This window comes from Diabrotica virgifera, chromosome 1 (assembly GCF_917563875.1).
Source record: "Diabrotica virgifera virgifera chromosome 1, PGI_DIABVI_V3a".
NCBI classification, from domain to species: Eukaryota; Metazoa; Arthropoda; class Insecta; order Coleoptera; family Chrysomelidae; genus Diabrotica; species Diabrotica virgifera.
The window spans coordinates 13,311,412-13,327,477 of NC_065443.1; the positions used below are offsets into that span (position 1 = coordinate 13,311,412).

The following is a 16,066-nucleotide window of genomic DNA, read 5'->3' on the forward strand; positions in this document are numbered from 1 at the left end:
CCTTTTCTTCCTCTGATATTGCTTCCTAAATAGCTTCGCATAAAAGTTACTTTACAGATACCTAAACTAAATGACGAATTAATCTCCGTCCTTTATAAATTGAGACTAATATCAAAACGAAATATATACAAGAAATAACAAATGAAGAGCGATATGAAAACCCAAATACACCTATCAGGCAGAGGAACGAGATAAATTATTATTCTTCTTCTTCGGTTTTTTCCCATTATGAGTTCGACGTTTTCGTCCTCCGCAGGACTTCTCCTTTTGTCACCTTTTTTTTTAAATGGAGGACACTTATGATAGATGCCACTCATCTGAAATCTCCTCTTCTGCTTCATTTCTATTGAACAACATGTCATCTTTTAATTTCAAATTTTTTTATTGAAAATCCCATATAAAAGGTATATAATTTTATTAAAATCCCTTCAAGGGCTACATCAAAGCATAGAACGTTTTCGATGATAAAAATAACGTCATCGGTGATGATCACATTCTGAGCCACTGAAAACACTTTGGTATAAACCCTTTAAATGTTATGAAAATATGTTAAATATATATTATTAATTATAATTCCAAACGATGGATAACATTGTAGATATGGCCCTTAGGCATCGCATGACTTCCTACACAACAATGGGTTCCTGATTAGAAGGATATGTCCTTACATTACGGACGATGAATGGCAACTGAATTCAGTTGTGTTGTGTGGGGAGTCATGCGATGCCTAAGGGCCATAACTATGACAATTTTATCCATCGTTTGGAATTATAATTAATAATGTAAATTTAAGATATTTTCATAACATTTAAAGTTTATATCCAAGTATTTTTGGTGGCTCAGCATGTGATTAACATGTATCAGCACTGATGATGATGTTTTTATATCGAAAACGTTATTTGATTCGATGTAGCCCTTGAAAGGATTTTAATAAAATTATATATATCTTTTATAAAGTTCACGAGGAAAAAAATTTTCCTGTAGTTGGCTGTATACCATTACAAAAACATAAAATCCTTTATAAAAGGTATATTTGTTAAAATCCCTATACAGGGCTACATCACAGAACAGAACTAGTTTTCAATCGGTTGACCGATCATATAATAATAATAATAATAATAATAGAGTTTTAATAACAAAAACTGACACCTGGCAGTAGGTATAAAATGCACACCCATTAATATGGAGAATTATGGTTTATGTTTAGGATCGCTGCCTGGGGATCGCCAGGGCACGTCTGGAGCCGGCGCTGGACGTGACAGCATGCGGGACGTCGGTGGCAGGGTGTTGAGGAGGCGGGCCCCTGTCACACAAACAGCTACAGCCCAACAACAACAACAACCACAAGCGAGCCAAACAACAGCAAGAGCTCCACTCGCTGAAGGTGCTGCGCTGGAACATCAGCCGGCGCTCACTCAAGCGGGACGACCGAGGCAGCGCATGAAATGGACTGTGTCCATTAACGAAAGCATTTTGCGCTCCTATTATAAGGTGACAAACCTCGGTCAAGAAACGATCGGCTACAGACAACAGCTGTATACCGAATTTTGCAGGGAGTACCCAGATATTCAAGTATCGGAGCAAAGAGTATCAGATCAATACCGGGTAATCATAAGAAACAACCTTATCCCAGAGACTAGACGCAATACGATCAAAAGCGAAGTCGAACGGGAGATTAATAACCAAGAGCTAGTTATAGATCAAGTCCCTGATGCAGGTCTTGATGAGCAGATTCCTGAGATTCCTGTAGCAGAAACTCAACCTGACAATACAGAGCAGGAAAACAACGAGTTGCGCGATAGTCTAGCAAACGAAATGGCTCGTGCTGTACAAGAGTTTAATGGAACAAATCCACTTAGCAGACCACAGCTACCACGAATAAACTCTTGTAAGAAACTAGGTGCGCTGTTACAAATTGTAAACACTGAAGTCCTACCCAACTATGTCGTAGAAGCCCACTCATTGGAATATCTGCATATGCTAATCTACTGTGCAGCAACAGCAATTGCTAATGTAATGGGCGTTAAGATCAGAACAAGACGGGGTACTAATAACGGAAGGACTTGTAACAGGACTGCGCCTTGGGAAAAAAGACTTCTCGGAAAAATTGAATTACTGCGTAGGGATATTGGTCAAGTAACAGAATATATAAGAGGTGTAACAAGTAGAAAAGTCATTAAGAGAGCTGAAGAAATAATGCGGAGCACTGCAAGACACTCGAGATACGATCCGGAAAATAACACAGCCCAACAGTGTCTGGATACATTAAAACAAAAACTCTCCGTCTATTCAGGTCGATTAAGAAGGTATAAAGTTAGTAACAACCGAAAATGTGACAATGCACTTTTTGAGAACTCTGAGAAGGCGTTCTACCGAAAACTCAATTCCACCGTAGAAAGTGTCGACAAGTCTTACCCAAGCCAAGAAGAGATTCATGAGTTTTGGGGAAATCAACTTTCCACACCAGCTGCTCTTAACAACAATGCTGGCTGGATAGAAGATACGACGCAGAACTGTCGCCACTATGTCACAGCTAACTACGAACCATTCACTACCGATGAGGTCTCAAATATCATCAAAGAGCTTCATAACTGGAAATCTCCTGGACCAGACGGAGTTCAGAACTTCTGGCTTAAGAAGTTTTGGAGTATTCATGAGTGCTTGTCAACATTAATTAATCATGTTATTTCTAACCCGCAGGAAATACCATCATTTCTAACTCAGGGAACCACTTATTTAATACCGAAGGACCAAAAGAACACCCAAGATCCAGCCAAGTACCGCCCAATTACTTGTCTTCCAACTTTGTATAAACTGGTCACATCCTGTATAACCCGGCGTATCTACCAACACTGTGCTCTAAACAATATCATAGAGCCTCAACAGAAAGGATGCGCTAAGGGTTCTATGGGTTGCAAAGAACAACTGATCATCGACTCAGTCATTTCTAACCAGGCATTCACCAAAAAAAGGAACCTCTTTACTGCCTTTATTGACTATAAAAAGGCCTTTGATTCAGTGCCGCATGAATGGCTTATAGATATATTGAGAATATACAAAGTCGATGATAACATAGTGACTTTTTTAAGGCATATAATGACAAGTTGGAAGACTAAAATTCACCTCCAAATACCTGGTGAAAACAATATCGAAACGGAAAATATCGCAATCAACCGGGGCCTGTTTCAAGGAGACTCGCTGAGTCCATTGTGGTTCTGTTTGGCTATGAACCCTCTATCACAGCTATTAAATTCCACTGACTCAGGTTTTAGCATTAAAAACAACAATACTGTAGTAGCGAAGCTTAATCATCTGTTGTATATGGATGATTTGAAATTACTGGCTTCTACTCGAGATAATCTAGAAGAAATGCTAAAAACAGTAGAAACATTCTCTAATGATATTAATATGCACTTTGGACTAGACAAGTGCCGCGTTTTAAATATAGTCAGAGGAAAGATACAGCCCGGTGGATTCGATATGCAAAATGGCCAGAACATCGAGGCCATGGGTGAAAATGATATATACAAATATCTTGGAGTAAAGCAGGCGCGGAAAATTGACCATAAGCAAATGAAAACTGAGATAACTACTGAGTTTATACGAAGGATAAAACAGCTGCTTCGTTCACAGCTTAACAGTAAAAATTTGTTTAAGGCACTAAACACCTACGCTTGTTCCGCGCTTAGCTATTCATTTGGTATTGTTAAGTGGACAAAAACAGATATAGAAAATCTTCAGCGAAAAGTACGAACACACCTCACAAAGGCACAAAAACACCATCCTAAAAGTGCAGTAGAAAGAACGACATTACCACGGAATCTAGGAGGAAGAGGACTTATGGATATAGGTGAGCAATTAGATAAACAAATTGCTAATTTAAGATCTTATTTTCAGATGCAAGCTGAGACATCTACTCTACATCGCGCTATTTGCGCAGTAGATGACACAACACCGATCAAACTGAGGGAACCAGAAATGCGCATAAACCACCTCACTAAAGACGAAAAAATGCGCGCCTGGATGGGTAAACCTCTGCACGGGCGACATCCCAATGAGGTCAGCCAAGACTATGTCGACAATGCAGCGTCGAACTATTGGTTGACAGCAGGAAAGATGTTCCCTGAAACGGAGGGTTCATTACTGGCCATTCAGGATCAGGTTATACCAACCAGAAATTACCTGAAATATATCATCAAAGACCCTCAGGTTCAAAACGACAGATGCCGATATGGATGTCAAGCCCAAGAAACCATCCAACATCTTACAGGGGGCTGCCAGGCATTTGCTGCAACTGAATACAAGGAACGGCATGACGCAGTTGGAAAAATACTTCATCAAGAGATAGCTATCAAGCTGGGACTTCTCCAAACGGACCATCTCCCGTATTATCAATACGTCCCCGAGAGTATGCTTGAGGATGGCAACTACAAGCTATACTGGGACCGCACTGTGCTCACAGACCAAACAGTGGCACATAATAGACCAGATCTCGTACTAGTTAATAAATTAACAAGACAAACAACACTAATTGATGTGGCGATACCTAACAACAATAACCTACGTAGTAAATTTACTGAAAAGATCGCCAAGTACAGAGATCTGGAAATTCAAATACGAAGACAATGGAGAATGCAAAGTACCCAGACGATACCTATTATTATGTCTACTACTGGAGTCATTCCGAAGAACCTCCTCGAAAGCATAAAAAGGCTGGGTCTAAATGAACATATTTACAAGACCATGCAGAAAGCTGTACTACTCGCAACGGCCAGATGTGTACGAAAATTTCTGGGAGATACACCTGCATACCAAGTCACCTAGGGCTCGATAACACGGAAAGAGTCCCACCAGAGCTCAATCCTTTTGATACCGTAGGTATCTGGGATGAGTCAATTTTCCCCTTAGAGGGAGTGTGAGCCGTATGGCTAAAAATAGAGTTTATTTGTAGCAAATAATAACATTATAAATAAACCCAGTTTCTCACTGAAGTTGTTTGTCACAAGGACTGCAACTTGTGCGTGAGGGTTAAATTTTGATTATATTAAACTACATTAATTTAGCTTAAAGTTTACAAAAAGGAATCAAATATTTTCGCTCATCTGTCTTCAAATTTGGGCTCCTCTTCTCACTAATTCATTTACTGTTAAATTTTGTTTATGGGACCTTCGAAACTCTCATAAAATTCAAGAAAAGATTCCGAAAAATTTCTGATGGGATTCTTCGGGCGGACTTCGTTTTCTATGATAATTATCATGACTTTTTGAAGGTGTTTTATCCATTTTTACTATAATTTTTACAATTTAAACATTTATAAGTGACATTCGAAATAAATCATTTTGACATTTATTTACATCGAGATGTAAAAAAAATCATCATCAGTGTATTCCTAAAATGTGTATAACCAGATAAAATGATGCAAAGTATTTAAAATTTTGACTAAGGTTATAAAAAGTTATAGGTTATACTCACTCAGAATCTAACATGCTAACCACCAAAGTAAAAAATATTTGGGTATAAACCCTTTAGACGGATTAATTATAAAGGTTTTATACCCAAATATTTTTTACTTTGGTGGTTAGCATGTTAGATTATGAGTGAGTATAACCTATAACTTTTTATAACCTTAGTCAAAATTTTAAATACTTTGCATCATTTTACCTGGTTATACACATTTTAGGATTACATACACTGATGATGATCGGTCGACCGATTGAAAACTAGTTATGTCTTTGATATAGCCCTGTATAGGGATTTTAACAAATATACCTTTTATAAAAGATTTTATGTTCTTTTATAAAGGATTTTCAATAAAAAATTTTGTGATTAATAGATAGTATACAGCCAGGTACGGGAAAATTCCTTTCTTATGGATTTCTTTTAATTTTTTTTTTTTTCATTTTCTTTCTTCTTTCATTCTTTCATTTCATTATTTAGCATTCAAGCCCTTTCTCCTCTGACCAACCTCTGAAGACGATCACATTTGTTCTATTTATTTGTTCTACAATATTCTCTGTTATTAAATGAGCTATCCCAAACGATTATTGTTTATTTTCATTATATGTAGAAAGTTAAAACACCAAACACATGCTGAACCACACCCACACCATTTGCAGTCAGTTATTAATATCGAAAGAAATTATCTTTTTTTCATAGTACCATGGTCCGTAAATATTTGGTATGTGCCCCAAGAGAAAAAGAATTCAATATCCTTTTTCTCCACAATTATTGCAGATTAAAATAAATTTCCACCAAACAGTTACTCGTTCCAGTCTTTAGGGATTTTGTTATTTTGGAGACATCTAGAAGTATAGATCGGAAAAAAATATTTGATTCTTCTTCATGTGCCGTGCTCGATTATCCAGCTTTGGCTATGAAATTGGCTATACTTAGTCATTTTGTTGAGGCAGCTCGGAAAAGTGATGCAGAGGATCTCAGGTCTCAGGTTTCTAAGCCATGACGTTTTTCTTCTACATGGTCCCTCTTCTTCCGTCTACCTTGCCTTGTATTATTAAATGGAGAATATAGATATTTGATAAAAAGTTAAAATGCCTCGAATAATATTTGTAGAATAAAGCACCGTATGGCATTTATCTGAATTTTGTCCTTTATTTAAATCGTAATTCTCGACCTTCATAATAATTAATTATCGATCAAACGAATATTTCATTAAGATCTGAGTCACTTTTTTATTTCTGTTAATCTCATTACCGCGGATAAACTCTGTCACCTTGTAAGTTTTCATCCACAGATTCGTGTTATAGTTGTTGAGGTGGGTGTTAACGTTTATTTTTTATTGCGTTAAACAATAATTAGAGAATTCGTAATGTTGTTATATACTGCTTGAAAAAAAAAAAGAAGTATGCAAACTGATATTTTTTTTACTTCAATTTAAGAATTTAAGTGTATTGATATGTAAAAAATGAAGGCCAGGAAATAGACAGGTTAAAGAAAACTACAGAATCTGACAGTAGGAGACTAACATCGAAAGCGTGAAACTTTTTACATATCTAGGTTCACTAGTTACCGCAGATAACAATGTCAGTGAAAAAATTAAGAGAAGAATACATATTGCTAATAAGACATATAATGGACCAATTAAACATCTAAGATCTAACAACATCACAAGAAAAACCAACTGCAAAATATACAAAACCCTGATAAAGTTGGACCTTATATATGGATCAGAGACATGGACACTGTAGAAATGAGATGATAGCGAAGGTACGAGATGAAATGTAACGATGAGTACCTATTAGGTACGTTTGAACGAAAAATCCTTAGACACATATATAAAGGGGTGAAAGAAAATGACGTATGGCGCAGAAGATATAGCCAGTCCAGCATGGCCCTGGATGGGTCATGTTGAATGGATGTTGGAGACTGAAACACCAAAACATATAATGAGGCAGATACCAGTGGGAATAAGGTCGGTTTCGCTTAATTATAGTTCTACCGTTTGGTCTATCAAAACAACACTCTGTCTTCCTCTGATCTTACGGCATGACCTGTCCATCTTATTCGGTTACCGTTTATATGTCTGACGATGTTTTCAGTACCATACAGAGTCGTCAATTCAGCATTACGACGTCTTCTTCACTCGCCTGTCACTGCATCTCTTTGAGCGCAAATATCATGAGAACCTTCCTTTTGAATACCAGCGGCTTATTTATTTCCCGCTGATGTAGAGTCCATGTTTCATATCCATATGTAACAACTGGGTGAATAATTGACATGTACAGTCTTAATTTAGATTTTCTTTTAAGCAGCTTAAATGTTAATAATGATGATAGGGAGTATAATGCTCTATTCCCAGCAGCTATCTTTGCTGAGACCTTTTTTTCTATGTGATTGTCATCTGTGATTACCATCTCCAGATATTCAAAACTCTTTTACTACTTCGAAGTTGTGGTCATTAATAGTTATGTTAGGCCTAACTCTTGGTCTTGGATTTTTAGTTACTAGGATGTATTTCGTCTTCTCTTCATTATTCGAAGACCCAGACTACCTGTTTCCTCTTCGAGTTGTGAAAAAACCTCTCTCACATCTCTTGTAGAGAACCACTGCATCTAGATTATTAGCAAAAGCCAACAATAGTTTTGATCATCGATTCGCAAATCCCCTGTCAGCCCAAACGATATTTTACTTATTGCATATTCTAAGGCCAAATTGAATAAAAACGGTGATAAAAGGTCTCCTTGTCTAAGTCCTGATGTTATAATAAATGGCATCGATGTTCTGTTTCCTATCTTTACCTGTGCATATGAGTATCACGCACATTTAAATTAGCTCCAGTAATTTTCGTGTAATTCCGATTTCTAGCATTGCTAGCCATAATCTGCTTTTTTTATCAAATCATATGCTTGCTGGAAATCTACGAAATTTTGGTGTACATCTCGGTTGAATTCCCAGTTTTTTTTCTAATATTTGTCGTATCGTAAATATTTGATCTATTGTTGACCTTCCAGCACGAAAGCCGCATTGGTAGTCGCCTAGAATATCTTTCGAATACGGAGTGAGTCTCGTTTGCAAGATAATTGATAGAACTTTATATGCTGTGCTAATAAGTGATATGCCTCTTTTTCTTCTTAGCCTTCTATCGTCCACGTTTGGACATAAGCCTCTCCCAGTGGCGGCTCGTGATTTTTACAATAGGGGAGGCTATACCTAACTGTAAAATATCTAGACAAATTTGCACTAGCAAAAAAATGCGCCAAAAAATGTAATTTAAGGCCCCATCTTTTGACCATTTTTTATTTACATTTCATAATATCATCCTAATTCATAATTTCATGATATCATCATTTTAAAAATAGTTAGTCTAATAGTAAAAGTTTAATACCAAAGTTTGTGTCGTTTATTTGTTAACAATTCCATCTATTTGTAAATAGATACCTATGCATATCAAAATAAATACAGATTTGAAGTTTTGTAGTCCATACATAATGAAGCTTCAAATTTTTTAAGATACTCAACTGAATTTTTTTAATTCTAAACGCGGCCTACTGCGAATTCAAAAACACGATAAATTACCGATATTTTGCTTTGAGTTAGAGATATCGGAAAAAGTTATTTGAGCAAGTTGTTCCAAATATTATTATAACCCCACATACCAAATTTCGTAACAAAATTCGCACTTTTAGATTTTTCATTATTTTTAGTCAGGACCCTAAAATTCGTTGTCCCGAGACGCACCCAACCACCCAACGGAGCTGAGAAGCTATTCTGCCTCCCTTGGTATATCTCCGGGCAGCGTGTGATGGCGCCGTAGATGCCACTGTTAGGAGACCGCGTCTCCGTAAACGCCTGCTGCGCTGCACGGAGCATTAGCAACGGAGAATGCTGGGCTTCTCGGCTCCCTTCGTGCATCTCGGGATAACCCAGGGTCCTGCCTACAATAATATTATATGTAATAAAACTGAGACGCGATCATGTGTTCTAATGCTAATGCTCCGTACGTATGGATAATTAGTGATAATATGGAATTTACACGTTGTATAATAGTGAGAGTAATTGTTGTTTTCGCGATTCATGATAAACAAAACAGTATAGAGTGTGTAAAAAATTTATGGGGAGGCTGAGCCTCCCTTGCCTCCTCTGACGAGCCGCCACTGGCCTCTCCCAACTCCTTTTCCATCGGTCTCTATCGTGAGCAACATATTTCCAATTTGTTCCGGCTACTCTTTTAATATCATCAAACCATCTCATCTGTGGTCTTCCTCTCGGTCGTTTACTGTCGTAAGGTCTCCAGTGTTGCATTGTATGTATAGTATAGATATACCTCTATAATTTCGAAATTGTTTTTTATCTCCTTATTTACATAATATGTATGCAGAACAAAAAAATGCCAGTGTTCAAAAAAAAATTTTGTTTCAGGAAAAGAGGAAAGACAACCTATGCAACGGTCAGTGTGCAGGAATCCAGTACTTCAAATGCAATCCCGGCTACGCGGTCTTTACGACCATAGAAAGAGTGAGACCTTTAAACATGAGTAGCGCCATCTGCAACGGCACACCTTCGGCTCCCCCGCCCCAATCCGACTTGGACATTTTGGTCGAGAAGAACTTGTACAGCATGACGAACGGCATGAACGAAGAAAAGCCTAAATACGAGGAGATAGTGACGAAATACGGCGAATATCCAACGAAGAAGTTCGCTACGAATAAACATACCAACAGCAACAATACCTACTTAAGAAGTTCCCTGTCCCTTCAGAACATGATGGATATCAATAATATTTCGGTTAACACAAACAACGACTTCGATCAGAACACCGTAATTCAACCAGAAAAGACGACGCTGATGAAGAAACCCAAGGACAACACTGAAATAGATCTGATAGATGTGATAGGAGGAAAATGGTCGGGTACCACCGATAGAAAACAACTGGACGACTTCACGGGATCGATGAGGAAACTCGACAAAAACGACAACGTCAAAGAAAAATATGTCAATTATGTGGAAAACAACACCCTGAGTCGACGCAATAAGAGTAGCAACCCTTTGCATCACCTACTGGACGGCAACAGTACGTTGAAGAAGAGTACCGCCAAGTTTTATACAAATCATTTTTCGGATATCAAGGACGAGCATAAAAGTTCGACTCTCAAAAAAAGTAAGTACCTACTTATTTGTATTATGTATTTTAGACCAGGGCCCATCTGTAAAAATATTAGTACATTTGGACGTTGAGAGGTGACTCAAATTTTTTTGCAGAACTTGCTTGAATATAACTCAAATAATAATATTTGAGTTATCCTCCCTCTCAAAAAGGTCCGGAACATTGTTTAAATAATGAAAATGTCAAAAAATGAAGGAGAAATTCGATTTTTTTTTATTATAACTTTAAAAGTATTCATTTCCGAGAAAAGTTGTACTGATATAAAAGTTGCGTAATTAAATTTCCTACAATATAGAATTGGTTAAAAATTTAAAAAATAGTCACCCTTGTTGCAAAATAGCAATAATTGCGAAAAAACCATACAAAAACCAGTATTTGCATTTTACGGTTTTCAACCATTTATGCTACACTTAGGACCTTCATATTTCACCCAGAAAAACTTTATGATACAGTAAAACAATACTGTAAATTTCATTAAGATCGGTTCAATAGATTTTGCAACATAAATTTTGCAATCAAGCTTTCGCAAAAAAATTCATTTTTTCAAAATGTTACACGACTGAAAATAAAGCAGATAGCAAGTTGAATTTTTTTTGCCTATAGAAGTATTCTGTACCTTTCATTTGCAATTTGCAAAACTAAAATCAATTAACTACCACGGCGTCAGGATTTTTTTTAAATAAACATTAATTATTGGTGCTACGCGCAGGACAGCGGATAGTTTGCTCTGATTGGGCATTCCAGGGACCTTTGATAATGATTGATACATTTTAATTTTCATTACATTTCGATATAAATAAATAAATTTGTTTATTGCAAAATTAAAACACATACTCTATCCTTTGAAATAGCACTTTTTTTAGCAAAAACTGTCTTTGTTCATATATTTTAACTTAGAGAATAAAAGTTTATTATTTTTAAACATATGCAATTGTTTAAACAATATTTCACAAACAATAATAAAATTAGTCAGATTTTTGTGGAATTAAAATATTAAAATACAACAAAATATAGAGTAAGGAAATAATATATTAGATAAAGATTGGAAGAAATTTTGGTGGAAAACACCGCTGTCCTGCGCGTAGCACCAAAAATTAATGTTTATTTAAAAAATTTCCTGACGCCGTGGTAATTAATCGATTTTAATTTTGCAAATTGCAAATGAAAGGTACAGTTCACTTCTATAAGCAAAAAAAATTCAACTTGCTATCTGCTTTATTTTCAGTCGTGCAACATTAAAAAAAAATGATTTTTTTGCGAAAGCGGGATTGCAAAATCTATTAAACCGATCTTAATGAAATTTACAGTATTGTTTTACTATATCATAAAGTTTTTCTGGGCAAAATATGAAGGTCCTAAGTGAAGCATAAATGGTTAAAAAATGTAAAATGCGAATACTTGTTTTTGTATGTTTTTTTTTTCGCAATTATTACTATTTTGCAACAAGGGTGACTATTTTTTAAACTTTTAACCAATTCTTTATTGTAGGAAATTTAATTACTCAACTTTTATGTCAGTACAACTTTTCTCAGAAATGAATAGTTTTAAAGTTATAATAAAAAAACCAATAAAAAAATCGAATTTTTCCTTCATATTTTGACATTTTGATTATTTAATCAATGTTCCGGACCATTTTGAGTGGGAGGATAACTTAAAAATTATTATTTGAGTTATTTTCAAGCAATTTCTGCAAATAAAATTGAGTCACCTCTCAACGTCCATCTCAAATCAGATGCGCCCTGGACTATTTAACTAAATTATCTTTAATGGTCTCCTACAGACATGCATCTTTTTAATTAGTGTATTGGGGGATTAATTTTACACTAGTTGGTTTAAAGTAGAACAATGATTAGTTTGTTTCTAATTTAATTTGCTAAGATAATTCTTACCTACTTATTATTGTTACATCCTGGTAACATCGCCAAAAAATTTCTTTCTTAATACGGGACTAATATATTTCTTTATTAATAATACATATTATGTATATAATAATATACCATGGTTTTTTGCAATATATTTCATTTTAAATATCTCTAGCACAAAAATTTCCAAGAGTTCGTTATATGTCTCATAAATCTTTCAAATTGTTTTCAATCTACACCTGCAGATTTCTCTATTTTCCGAATTCTCGAAGTGGTAACCTGATACGACATCTGCATAAAAAATTCGCGTTAAAAGGTTTTAATAGCCGGTCTTTAAATATTTGTATTTCTTTTGAATCTGTAACTGTAAGCTATAAATCACACACCCGTAATTTTTCATCGTTCTATTTTCACTAAAGGGCAGATTATAAAAAGTCTTTTATTGTTTGAATGTAAAAACGAGAAGGTAATAATAAAGTCAATTAAAAAGATTCGTTAAGACCGTTAAAAAGACGTTATTATAATTTCCTACAAATATTCGCTATTCCCCAGTTGGGATGACAATATCACGTATACCTCTCACGTCTCCATTTAGGACAATATTTCAACACTCTCCAGTCAACGTGTTAAATAAACTTATTACACAATAACAGTGAAACTTATTGATTGCCTCTCATAGGTATAAATGGACGTAAAACGGGTCCTAAACGTAATTGTGAATACAGTTTCTGGACTCTGTATATAGCTCTACTAAAACTAGTTCGTGTAAAGTCAGTTTTTTCCCGTTTTTGTAGTTATTCTAGATATGAATCAATGCGTGGTAAATAATCACGGAACACGTGTTTTAGTGACGGTCATATAATTATTAAATTATATTTTAAACACGTTCTAGATTGCCACCATAATTAAATAATGACTTATAGCTTGTTACTTTATTTTGTGATTTTGCGTAGTTATTGAATTAAATTTTTGAAATGGTATATACGAGGATGCATTGGAAAATTATTCGCATACTATATGCTTTCACAAACGCAGATGAACATAGACCAGAGGAATTAGTAAATAAAAACCCTTTTTCGTGACCCTTTGATATAGGTATCTAACAACTGTTATTGACAAATTTGGCTATAACAAGATGTAATAAAACAAAAACAAACAATTTTGCTGAAGACCCATAGAAAATCCTTTAAAGTGAGAGTTTGTAAAGTTATTTTTGTGAATTTGTTGCAAAGCTTTTGAAATTTTGCAATTTTTTTGAAAATTATAAATCCTCAGGAAGATCTTTAGTCTTCGTATGATGCAGGTTTATATTGTGCGACCTCTACTTCACTAATTGCACTTTTTCTGTTTTTCAAAACTGACTTGAGTTTTGTCTCACTAATACACGGTGGCACGCCAAAGGACATCCATTGGATTTTTCAGCAGTAAAATAAGCGTGCAACTTAAATATTACTTGATTTATATCTAAAACACGTCTCGTCATTTTCGCTGTCAGTATATAAACAAGCTCTCTTTGGCAACTGGTTGCAACCAGTAAGTTGCAACCTCAAATGCCTCAAAAAATGATGTCATCAACACCCAACAATAGAGCCAAAAACATCGGTCACCAATTCACGGTTGATAACTCTACCCTTGAAGTGGTGGATAAGTTTACATACTTAGGCTCCCTGATCACCAAGGAGAACGTCATGACGGAAGAAATCAAGAGGAAGGATAATCCCAGCAAACAAATGCTATTTTGATCTGAGTAGACATACGAGCAGCAGAAAATAACCATATACAAAACCCTTATACAACCAGTGTTGATATATGGATCAGAGACATGGACCATCAAGATGAAAATCTTCTGATTATATTAGAACAAAGGATCCTGAGAGGAATATTCGGTGGCATGTGTGAAAATCGTTGTTTGGAGGAAAAAGTACTACTAAGAGATATACCACAAATATAAACTTATATTTGGTGGTAAAGACGTAGTATCTCTTATAAAAATAGGAAGACTAAGATGGGCAGAACATCTAGCAAGATCACAGCAGAACAACTCTCCTAAAAGAATCCTTATGTCACAACCTGTGGGAAGTAGAAATAGGGGTAGGCCAAAACTCAGATGGAAGGATGGTGTAGATGAGGATGGTAGAAAAATAGGCGCAGCAAACTGGCAACAATAATTGACAATGGATAGAACTGACTGTCGTAATAGACTTGGGAAGGTCGAGGCTCTTTTATAGGGCAGTAGCACCATTGATGATGATGATGACTTAGAAATTACTTGTTTTGTTTCATATTTTCATTACTAGAGCAATTTACTTCCGTGCTTCTTATTCTGTACAGTAGAATGCACCATTGGCTGTCGAGGTTCTAGCGATAATCCAAAACATTCGCAAATTCGTAAAATATTCTATAGCACCTTACACCAGATTTTTAAGACAGGACTAAAATAAATTAATCTTTTTAATAAAATCCTATTTATATCGATATCAGCGTATGTTGCTTTACACAATCGACGAAAACTATATTTCGATGGCCTAAATATTTACAGAAATCAGTTGGCAGTGTTTCTCTCGATACTAGTGTCTACAAACCATGATTTTTATTCTGTTGTAAGTCACAAGGGAAATTTTCCAATTTTAATATTGTTTTATTTTATAATAAAGTGTGGATCGCAAGTAAAATAATCATCATTCAGCCTGCTACGTCTACGTACACTGTTGAATGTAGGTCTTCTTCAAAATAGTCAAAAATAGTATTGAATAGAATGTAGGCCTCCTTCAAAACTCCTTTATAGTATCCAATACAAGGAAGGCAAGTGCATTTAATAGGCTGTGGCTATTTAATTGGATGTTGCCTGTCTTTTACTAGGTGATAATGCAGATTTCGTTTTGTTTCTTAAATCCAGATTAAATCCTTTTGATCTTAGATTTTTGTGTCGACAGCCTTTTTTTTCAAAAGATCCTTTGTGGTTATGGTAACGCAATATATTCTTTATCCACGTATTCCATCTATGTTACCTAAATATTAATCATCATACTATTCTCCTCCTTTCATCCCTGTTTGTTGCTCTTTCTTCCCAACCGTCAATTCTCTCTTTTATGAGATCTTCCTGTACGCTATAAAACCGTCTATGTCGTCCTTTCCTTCTTTTCGTGATTGGACCCAATTTTAGGGTCATGTTTGGTGTCCTCTTCCTTTCCATTTTTATCACGTACTCCATCCATTTCACTCTCTGTACCTTTATGAAGCGACTGATGCTTGGTTCGTTATACAGTTCCCTGTTTGTTCGTCACACCCAACCTTTCACTGTATTTTTGCCTTTATACACTATTATACAGGGTGTCATGAGGAACTGTACATACTCCTACCTCGTATGGAAGCCGCTATGTGGAATAACAAATGACCATTAAAAGGTGTCTGCTCCCATTTTTTAGTAATATACAGGGCGAGTTGTTAATTTTTACAGAAATTTTTAGTCTGCTCCCATTTTTTAGTAATATACAGGGCGAGTTGTTAATTTTTACAGAAATTTTTATTCGTCATAATTTTTGAACGGTAAGATCGATGTGTCTCTTATTTTGGTCAATCGTTA

At 35.6% G+C, this 16,066-nt stretch overlaps 1 protein-coding gene across 1 annotated transcript in view; it reads left to right on the top strand.

Annotated features, from left to right (window-relative positions):
- LOC114324701 (ubiquitin carboxyl-terminal hydrolase CYLD) overlaps positions 1-16,066 on the top strand; it is a 62,330-nt gene that overhangs the window by 17,606 nt on the left and 28,658 nt on the right. Inside the window, exon 3 of the mRNA XM_028272569.2 lies at positions 9,877-10,615. Within this exon, the coding sequence (XP_028128370.1) occupies positions 9,877-10,615 (739 nt within the window). The remainder of the gene's footprint in view (positions 1-9,876; positions 10,616-16,066) is intronic.